This window comes from Capra hircus, unplaced genomic scaffold (genome assembly GCF_001704415.2).
Source record: "Capra hircus breed San Clemente unplaced genomic scaffold, ASM170441v1, whole genome shotgun sequence".
Classification (NCBI taxonomy): domain Eukaryota; kingdom Metazoa; phylum Chordata; class Mammalia; order Artiodactyla; family Bovidae; genus Capra; species Capra hircus.
Window position 1 is genome coordinate 1 of NW_017192635.1, and position 10,185 is coordinate 10,185.

Genomic DNA, 10,185 nt, shown 5'->3' on the forward strand with positions numbered 1-10,185 from the left:
TCTGCCTGGCCCAGCCCGTGCTCCATCTGGCGCTCACTCTGCGCTCCCTCCGTCCTGTGCCCCCCTTCCAGGTCCCCCAAATCACTCAGCGGGGCCTGCCCCATCAGTGCTTCCAACTAAACCTGACTGGTGCCTTTCATCCCCTTCCACTCCCCTTCCAGGCTCCCCATCCAGCACCCCTTCAGATGCCCCCAGTCCTGTGTCCACGACTCCCTCGCCCACCAGTGCCCCCCTCTCCTTGAACCCACGCCCCTCAGATGCCCCCCAGCCCGTGTCCGGCTGCCCCGTCGCCCGCCGGCGCCCCTCAGATTGCCCGCGCCCGTGTGCAGGCCCGTCGCCCGCCCGGCCGCCTCCTCTCCTGAAGCCCGCACCCCTCAGATAGTCCCCGGCCCGTGTCTGGTGCCTCCCGTCGCCCGCCGGCGCCCCTCAGCGTGACCCCCGGCCGTGTGCGGTGCCCCGTCGCCCGCCGGGCGCCCCCCTCTCTTGAAGCCCGCGCCCCTCAGATCCCCCGCTCGGCTGTCCGGTGCCCGGTCGCCCGCTTGGCCCGCCCCGTCAGAATGCCCCAGCCAGTGTCCGGTGCCCCATCGCCTGCCGGCGCCCCCAGATGTCCCGGCCCGCTGTGCAGTGCCCCGTCGCGCCCGGCGCCCCCTCTCCTGAACCCCGCCCTCAGATGCGCCGCAGCCCGGTCCGTGCCCCGTCGCCCGCCCGGCGCCCCTCAGATGCCCCCGGCCCGTGTGCAGCTGCCCCGTCGCCCGCGCCAGGCGCCCCCTCTCCTGAGCCCGCGCCCCTCAGATGCCCCCGGCCCGTTGTCGGGGTGCCCCACGCCCGCCCGGCGGCCCTCAGATGCCCCAGCCCGTGTGCGGCTCCCGTTCGCCCGCCCGGCGCCCCCTCTCCTGAAGCCCAGCGCCCCCTCAGATGCCCCCGCCGTGTGCGGTGCCCCGTCGCCCGCCCGGCGCCCTCTCAGATGCCCCCGGCCCGGTCCGTGCCCCGTCGCCGCCCGGCGCCCCCTCAGATGCCCCCGGCCACGTGTGCGGCTGCTCCGTCCGCCCGTCCGGACCGCCCCCTCAGGTGCCCCCGGCCCGATGTCCGGTGCCGGTCGCCCGGCCTGGCGCCCCGTCAGATGCCCCCGGCCGTGTGCGGTGCCCCGTCGCCCGCCGGCGCCCGTCAGATGCCCCCGGCCCGTGTGCGGCTCCCGTCGCGCCGCCGGCGCCCCCTTCCTGAAGCCCGCGCCCTCAGATGCCCCCGGCCCGTGTCTCGTGCCGCATCGCCCGCCCGGCGCCCCCTTCTCCTGAAGCCCGCGCCCCTCAGTGCCCCCGGCCCGTGTCTGGTGCCGCATCGCCCGCCCGGCGCCCCCTCTCCTGAACCCCACGCCCTTCAGATGCCCCGGCCGTGTGCGCGGCCCCGGCGCCCGCCAGGCCCCCCTCAGATGCCCCCGGCCCGTGTTCTGGTGCCGCATCGCCCGCCCGCGCGCCCCTCTCCTGAACCCCACGCCCGTCAGATGCCCCCGCCCGTGTGCGGTGCCCCGTCGCCCGCCCTGCGCCCCCTCAGATCCCCCGGCCGTGTGCGGCTCCCGTCGCCGCCCGGCCGCCCCCTCTCCTCGAAGCCCGCGCCCCTCGGTGCCCCGGCCCAGCGCCGCGCGCGCGGTCCCTGCCCTCCGTCCCTCCCCGGCGGCGGGCGCGCGTCATGCGGCGGCGGGCGGGGCGGTCTCGCACGCCAGCGCCCGGGGCGGAGCGCTCGCCGCATTGTTTAGCTTCGCTGGGACGAGCGGGCGAGCAAGCCGGCCCTGGCGTCCGAAGCACGCCGCCCAGCGCCTCGCCGCCCGCCGCCGCCGCCGCCGCCGCCCCGCGCCACGCCGCCGCCGGCCGCGGGCTCCCGCGCCGTGGCCTCCGCTCGGGCCCGCGCCGCCCGCGCGAGCGCCGCCCGCGAGCCCGCGGCCGCCGCGCGAGCGCCGGGCCGGGCGCCGCGCCAGCGAGCCCGCGCGCCGAGAGCGGCGGCGGTGCCGGGCCTGCCGCGGCCGTCTGGCGGAGGAGGCCGGCGGCGGGCGCCATTACAGACGCGCCTCGGCCGCGCCGGCCCCCGCGCCCGGCCGGCCCGGCTCCGCGCCGCGGCCCCGAAGGTGAGTGCGCCGGGCGGGCGGGGGCCGCCGCTCCGGCGCGGCCGCGCCGCCGCCGGCCTTCCGGTGCCTGGGGCCGCCGCCATGTTGGGCCGCCGGCGGCGACGCATTGTCCGCGGCGCGCGGCCGGGGAGAGGCCGCGGCTGTGGGCGGCGGCGGGCGGCGGTGCGGGCGCGGCGGAGGCTCGGCCCTGGCGAGTGCGGGGACGAGGCGCGCGCGGGAGGCCGGTCGGAGCCCGGCCCGGAGGCCGGTCGCAGGAAGCCGGGGGGCCGCGGGAGGGAGGCCGGGCGGCTTGGGAGCTCGACAGGGAGGGAGCGAGGGCGCCGGCGGCGGGCTGGACGGGAGGGAGGCCGGCCGGGTTGAGAGGCCGGGGGCCGGCGGGGAGGGAGCCTGGCGACGCGGGAGGGGCCGGGGGCCGTCGTGAGCGTGCAAGGCCATGGAGGGAGGCGGCCCGGGTTAGAGTAGCGGACTGCGGCCGGCGAGGGCAGCCCGGAGGTCCGGTCGTGAGGGTCAAAGGCCTGTCGGGAGCGCGGGGGGCACGGGGAGGCGAGGCCGGGCGGCTCGGGAGCATCGACAGGGAAGAGAGCGAGAAGCCGGCGGGCGGAGGCTGGACGGGAGGGAGGCCGGGCTGTGGAGGTGCCGAGCCGCCACCTTGCCAGCGCAGCACGCGCCATCCCGCGCCGCGAGGTGGGCGGGGGGAGGTCTCCGGCTTCTCCCGGCGAGACTGCCACGGATCCATGAACCTTGACCGTCCGCATGAGCTTTAAGGCCCACGGCAAACAATTCACTGTGTCACAGTGGGACTTTCCTCTGAACGGCCGGCGCGCAGTCCCCTCTTGGCTCCGCAGGGACGCTCCGCCCCTTGAAGAAGTACGGACTGTTGAACTACTGATGGGCACACGTGTATTCACGGAGCGCACGCGCAGACCATCCAATTCCGCCCAGACAGGGTCTTGCGGCCGAATCGGCGCGCTTGACCGACCGCCGCTGGCGCAAACACCAGAGGCTGTTCCGTCGGCCGAGCGGCCACAGGAAGTGATGTAATTTCGGAAAGCCAGGCGTGCGTAGGAAGCCGACCGGCTCGGAGGGTGCGAGCGCGTATGCCTGCTCTGCTGGCGCCAGGCTAGTTCAGGCTTATCAGAGGAGTCTGGATGCTGGCTCCATGGAACTTCCTGCACGGAGTCAGGTGTAAAGTTGCGATGGAGCCTCGAAGTACGAATGGTGCTTGAGTGGTCTCAGCGTGATCCGCGCCTCTTGTCTGTCCATCAGGGCCTTTCAACAGAGGCATGACATAAGCTGTCATTCCATTATAGGGTCTCAGATTGTTGTAGGGCGACACATAACAAGCTCCTCACGTCCACGAGCAGAGACCTTTTGAAGACCAGTCAGAGCGTACTCTGGTATCGTGCTCTGGAGGAAGAAAATTACTATGTTTGCCTTCGCTCTCTGAGTAACGCAGCTTGTGGCTTTCTGCCCGCCCCGCAAAGGCACCCCTGAGGCTGCACGCTGTGCCTGGCTGCACAGGGGCCCTCCTGCAGCGCTGGGTGTGGACAGCAGGGGGACTTGCTCCTCTCCCCCAGAAGGCTGGCAGGGCCAGCGCCAGCTGGGGGCAGCTTGGCGTGACTGCACCCCAGTGAGTCGTGGCAGCGGGCTGTGGGCCCCTTGGGTGTTGGAGATGCAGGTGGTTACGGTTGGTTTGCTCCACGGGCTCTCAGGGCCTCGCCCTTTGGAGGGCATTCTTGTCAGATTTCACAGAAACATTTTCTGTTTACAAAAGAGAAGGAAAACCACAGTCAGAAGGAACCTCTCTCAAGGAATGCCATCTCGGGGTCTGCTGCGATTCCTTTCAGGTGTGACAGCGCAGGCCGCCTATGGCGCCTTTTCCTGGCCGACTCGCCCAGGGCCTTGTCGGCTGGCGGGGCTCTTGGGCTCCACCGCGGCACGAGTGTCGGCCAGTCTCGTCAGCATCACTTGCTTCCTGTCAGTGGCGTGTGGTGGTTTGGAGTGGGCAGAGGGCACTGTCATCAGTCCTAAGGTGTACCTTTCTGGCGGGTGCTGGACCAGAGTCCGGGATCGTCAGGAGAGGGAGACTGGGAGTAGGACTTGCCGGTGGCCGCTGGCGGATGTCTGACAAGAGCAAGTGCTCGAAAGCTCCAACGGCCAAGCTGTAGGCGCCCGAGCCCGTGCTGCGCCCGACAGGGAGGAGGGGCACTCTGTGGATGGCGAGGGGGGTCTCTGGGTTGCCCTCACTGTGACAGGATGATGGCCAGCACTGCGTCAAGCCAGCAGCGAGAAGGTCCCTGAGGGGCAGGCAGGTGGCTGGAATGGGTGGCCACTTCTGAGGCCCTGCAGGGGCTGGGTGGGGTTGCTCTGGGGTGAAGCCTGCCCAGGCCAGTATGGGGCTGCCCTCATGGGTCCTGGCGCGCTGTGGCCTGTGCCTCAGCGCGGCTGGCAGGGTGTGTTCGTGGCGACAGTGGGGGCTGAGGGCTTCTCCTGAGCAGCAGCGGGGTCAGGCAGTGGCCAGAGCCTGCAGGAGTGCAGCTCTGTGCATTGTGCTGTCTTGGGCTCGGGACTGTGACCCAACTCGAGGGGTGTGGATCCAAGACGACCAGTTAGCTGTGGGCGTCAGCATTCTGGAGGGACTTGTCCCCGTGTGTGCCCTGGGGCCTCCTGACTGCCTGCCTTCTGCTCTGGTCCTGGGAGCCCTTGGGGGCAGTGGCCTGGTGGCAGTGGCTGGTGGCGGTTGTTGAGGTGCCTCGTGAGTCCAGAATGAGTGATTTTGGGAGCCTCGGCAGGTTACCTGGGAGTTGTGTTTGGATTTTAGTGCCAGTTGGTTGGCTCTTCGCACATGTGCTGCGGTGGTTTTCGCCTCTCCTGTCTTCTGCATGGCGCTCACGTGTTGTCTGTCTGTTTTCAGGGAGTCAGTGCCAAATGAGGAGGAAAGGCCGAGGTCATCGCGCTGCAGCGAGGCCCCTTCCTCCCCGGCAGCACCAAGCACTCCCCCACACGAGAGACCCTGACCTACGCTCAAGCCAGAGGATGGTGGAGATCGAGATCGAGGGGCGCCTGCACAGGATCAGCATCTTCGACCCCCCTGGAGATCATCCTGGAAGATGACCTCACCGCCCAGGAAATGAGCGAGTGCAACAGCAACAAGGAGAACAGCGAGCGGCCGCCCGTGTGCTTGAGAATAACGGCACAAGAAACAACCGGGTCAAGAAGAAAGGCGACGCCCGCCCAGCGCCCACGGCGCGCCCGCCCCCGCCAGCGCCCTCCCTGAGCCCAAGGTGCGGGTGGTGGAGTACAGCCCCCGTCGGCGCCGCGCGGCGGCCCCCCGTGTACATACAAGTTCGTGGAGAAGTCGGCCAGGAGCTGGACAACGAGGTGGAGTACGGACATGGACGAGGAGGACTACGCCTGGCTGGAGATCGTCAACGAGAAGCGCAGGGGGCGACTGCGTGCCCGGCGTGTCGCAGAGCAGTGGTTCGCATGTTCCTCATGACCGCTTCGAGAAGGCCTCGCACTGCGAGAAGCACAGAAGCAGGGCAGCAGCAGTGCCTGATTCGACGAGGACGCGGTGTGCTGCGTCTGCTGGAACGGCGAGTGCCAGACAGCACGCGATCCTCTTCTTGCGACATGTGCAACCTGGCGGTGCACCAGGAGTGCTACGGCGTGCCCTACATCCCCGAGGGCCAGTGTGGCTCTGCCGCCACTGCCTGCAGTCCCGCGCCGGCGCGGCCGACTGCGTGCTCTGCCCCAACAAGGGCGGCGGGCCTTCAAGAAGACGGAGCGACGACCCGCTTGGGGCCACGTGGTGTGCGCCTGTGGATCCCGAGGTGGGCTTCGCCAACACCGTCTTCATCGAGCATCCACGGCGTGCGGGAACATCCCCCCGCGCTGCTGGAAGCTGACCTGCTACCTCTGCAAGCAGAAGGCGTGGGCGCCTGCATCCAGGCCACAAAGCCAAACTGCTACACCGCCTTCCACGTGACGTTGCGCCCAGCGGGCCGGCCTCGTACATGAGATTGGAGCCCGCGTGAAGGAGCTGGCCGGCGGCGCCGCCCCACCTTCCTCCGTCAGGAAGACCGCTTATGCTGACCGTCCACGACGCGTCCCACCGGCTGCACCCGCAGGCCTCTGAACATTTACGGGGACGTGGGAGATGAAAAAACGGTGTCTGTCGGAAGGAGAGTTCGGTCAAAGCCGGCAGGTTCAACAACGTCCAAGGTCAGGAAGAAAGCCAAGAAGGCCAAGAAGACGGCCCGGGAGCCACGCCAACGGCCCGCCGCCCGTGTGTGCGCCTACAACACAGCCACGCTCCCAGACCAAGGGCCAGCCGGGAAACAAGCCCCCCGTCAGAAGGGCCGTCAGTGGCCGGTGCAGACGGCACGTGGCGTTGCCGCACAGACCCTCGCCCCCTGATGCAGCGCGTCGAGCGCGCGTGTGATGTAGGGCGCAACACACGGGGCGACGTGGCGGACTCCGCCGTGGTTCTTGCGTCTTGGCTTTCTTCCTGACCTTGTACGTGTTGCGACCTGACCCGCTTGACCGAACTCTTCTTGCCGACAGACACCGTTTTTTTCATCCCACGCTTCCCCGTAAATGTTCAGAGGCCTGCGGGGTGCAGCCAGGGGGGGTGTGGACGTCACAGTAAGCGGCTCCTGCACGGGAGAAGGTCGGCGGCGCGACCGGCCAGACTCCTTCGGGTGCGAGCGGCTCCCCTATCTTCAATGTAGAGGCCGCGCCGCTGGCGCGCACTCACGTTGTGGAAGCGCGGTGTAGCAGTTGCTCGTGTGCACGTGATGCAGGCGCCGACGCGCCTTCTGCTTGCAGAGGGAGGCAGGTCAGCTGTCCAGCGCGCGCGAATGCGCACGCCGTCGATGGCTCGGATGAAGGACGTGGGTGGCGAAGCCCACCTCGGGATTCACAGGCGCACACGCACGTGCCCCACGGGTCGTCATCGTCGCGATCTTCTTGAAGGCGCCGCCCTTGTTGGGGCAGAGCACGCAGTCGGACCGTCCCGGCGCGGACTGCAGGCAGTCGGCGCGCAGAGCCACTGCCCTCGGGGGAGTAGGTGCACGCCGTAGCACTTCCTGGTGCAACCGCGGCAGGTTGCGACATGCTCGCAGAGCAGGGATCGCGTTGCTTCTGGTCCTGCGCACTCGCCGGTCCATGCAGACGCGCCACACGCTCCTCGCGGTCGATCAGCGCCACTGGGCTGCCCCTGCTTCTGCTTCTCCAGTGCCGAGGCTTCTCTCTAAGCGGCTCCATGAGGAACTCGAACACGCTCTGTCCGACACGGGCCGTGCACGCAGTCGCCCCTGCCGCGTCTCGTTGACGAGCTCCAGCTAGGCGTAGTCCTCCTCGGTCGCGATGTCGAGCGTCGCACCTCGTTGTCCAGCCTCGCCGACTTCTCCCTACGAACTTGTAGCTACACGGGGGGCCGCCGCCGGCGCCGACGGGGGGCTGTACTCCACCACCCGCACTCTTGACCGGCTCAGGGAGGGCGCTAGGCGGAGGCGGTCCAGCGCGCGTGCGCTGGGGGGGTCCTTTCTCTTGACCCGCGTTTTCTTGTGCGCTTAGTTCTCAAGCACACGGCGCGCCGCTCCGCTGTTCTTCCTTGGGTTGCTGTTGCCAATCGCTCATTTTCCTGCGGCGGTGATCTGAGGTCATCTTCCAGGATGATCTCCAGGGGTCGAGATGCTGATCCTGTGCAGGCGCCCCTCGATCTCGATCTCCACCATCCTCTGGGCTTGAGCGTAGGTCAGGGTCTCTCGTGTGGGGGAGTGCTTGGTGCTGCCGGGGGAGGAAGGTGCCTCGCTGCAGCGCGATGACCTCGGCCTTTCCTCCTCATTTGGCACTGACTCCCTGAAACAGACAGACAACACGTGAGCGCCATGCAGAAGACAGGAGAGGCGAAAACCACCCAGCACATGTGCGAAGAGCCAACCAACTGGCACTAAATCCAAACACAACTCCCAGGTAACCTGCCCGAGGCTCCCAAAATCACTCATTCTGGACTCACGAAGGCACCTCAACAACCGCCACCAGCCACTGCCACCAGGCCACTGCCCCCAAGGGCTCCCAGGACCAGAGCAGAAGGCAGGCAGTCAGGAGGGCCCCCAGAGGCACACACGGGACAAGTCCCTCCAGAATGCTGACGCCCACAGCTCACTGGTCGTCTTGGATCCACACCCCTCGCGAGTTCGGGTCACAGTCCCGAGCCCAAGACAGCACATGCACAGAGCTGCACTCCTGCAGGCTCTGGCCACTGCCTGACCCCCGCTGCTGCTCAGGAGAGCCCTCAGCCGCCACTGTCGCCACGAACACACCCTGCACAGCCGCGCTGAGGCACAGGCCACCAGCCGCGCCAGGACCCATGAGGGCAGCCCCATACTGGCCTGGGCAGGCTTCACCCCAGGAGACCCCACCCAGCCCTGCAGGGCCTCAGAAGTGGCCACCACATTCCAGCCACCTGCCTGCCCTCAGGGACCTTCTCGCTGCTGGCTTGACCGCAGTGCTGGGCCATCATCCTGTCACAGTGAGGGCAACCAGAGACCCCCCTCGCCATCCACAGAGTGCCCCTCCTCCCTGTCGGGCGCAGCACGGGCTCGGGCGCCTACAGCCTTGGCCGTGGAGACTTTCGAGCACTTGCTCTTGTCAGACATCCGCCAGCGGCCACCGGCAAGTCCTACTCCCAGTCTCCCTCTCCTGACGATCCCGGACTCTGGTCCAGCACCCGCCAAGCAGGTGACACCTTAGGGACTGATGACAGTGCCCTCTGCCCACTCCAAACCACCACACGCCACTGACAGGAAGCAAGTGATGCTGACGAGACTGGCCGACACTCGTGCCCGGTGGAGCCCAAGGCCCCCGCCGGACAAGGCCCTGGGGAGTCGGCCAGGAAAAGGCGCCATAGGGCGGCCTGCGCTGTCACACCTGAAAGGAAATCGCAGCAGACCCGAGATGCATTCCTTGAGACAGGTCCTTCTGACTGTGGTTTTCCTTCTCTTTTGTAAAACAGAAATGTTTCTGTGAAATCTGACAAGAATGCCCTACAAAGGGGAGCCTGAGAGCCCGTGGGCAAACCAACCCTAACCCACCTGCATCTCCACACCCCAGGGGCCCACAGCCCTGCACTCCTGGGGTGCAGTCAGCCAAGCTGCCCCCAGCTGGCCCTGGCCCTGCCAGCCCTTCTGGGGGAGAGGAGCAAGTCCCCCTGCTGTCCACACCCCAGCCTGCAGGAGGGCCCCCTGTGCAGCCAGGGCACAGCGTGCAGCCTCAGGGGTCCTTTGGGGTGGGGCAGAAGCCACAGCTGGTTACTCAGGAGAGGAAAGGCAAACATGTAATTTTCTCCTCCAGAGCACAGTACCAACAGCACTAACCATTACTGGCTCTTCAAAACCCACATGCTCCTGAAGTGACCGAGACTTTGTATCTGGCCACTTGCTATAAGAAGGACAGCACTTACTGGTCATGGCAGCTCTGCAATCTGAAAGCTCAATAGTGACAGGGACAAGAAGGCGCTGGTCACTCTGCAGACCACCTCACCAGGCCACCATTCCCCTACACCCCAGGCTCCAAACCTCCAATCTCCGTCCACCTGGAGCTTCCGTGCAGGACAAAGGTTCCCACGTGGAGGCCACACACAGACCCTCCAGACCCTTCTGATAAATGCCCCCTGAAAAGCCCTGTGGCCACAAGAGAGGAACGCGGCACCCAAGACCGGTTCAGCTTCCAACACCGCCTTTCCCGCCTGGCCCTCGGAAAGCACGAACACCCTCGCGCAGGGGCGGCATGCAGCGCCGCCCCCGCGACCCTTCTCGGGCGGTGGCGGCGCTCCTCCAGCGGGGCCCGCCTGTAGCGCGTGCCCCGTAAATACAACCAGGTCACTTCTTCCTGGGGGCCGGAGGCCGCCCGCCGCGGGCGCGGGAGGGGGCCGCCCGGGTCCGCGCGGCCCTGGAACAGGTTTGCGGTGGGGGCGGCCCGGGTCTCGGCTTCCCCGTGCCGAGCGTTTGCCCGAGGGGTCGCGTTATATGTAAGGACGCGCTGGCTTGGTTGAAGCCCGGACG

The 10,185-nt window shown here is 68.1% G+C and overlaps 1 protein-coding gene and 1 pseudogene across 1 annotated transcript; both read left to right on the top strand.

The window, feature by feature from the left end:
• Positions 1-161: 161 nt before the first annotated feature.
• On the top strand, positions 162-1,750 carry LOC108634909 (basic proline-rich protein-like; the record flags this gene model as incomplete). The annotated part of the gene is made up of 2 exons (XM_018045235.1): positions 162-329; positions 504-1,750. Coding segments are annotated over 2 exons (1,415 nt in total), but the record flags the coding sequence as incomplete, so codon positions are not given.
• Positions 1,751-5,034: 3,284 nt separating this feature from the next.
• LOC108634910 lies at positions 5,035-6,535 on the top strand (annotated as a pseudogene).
• The last annotated feature ends 3,650 nt before the right edge of the window (positions 6,536-10,185 follow it).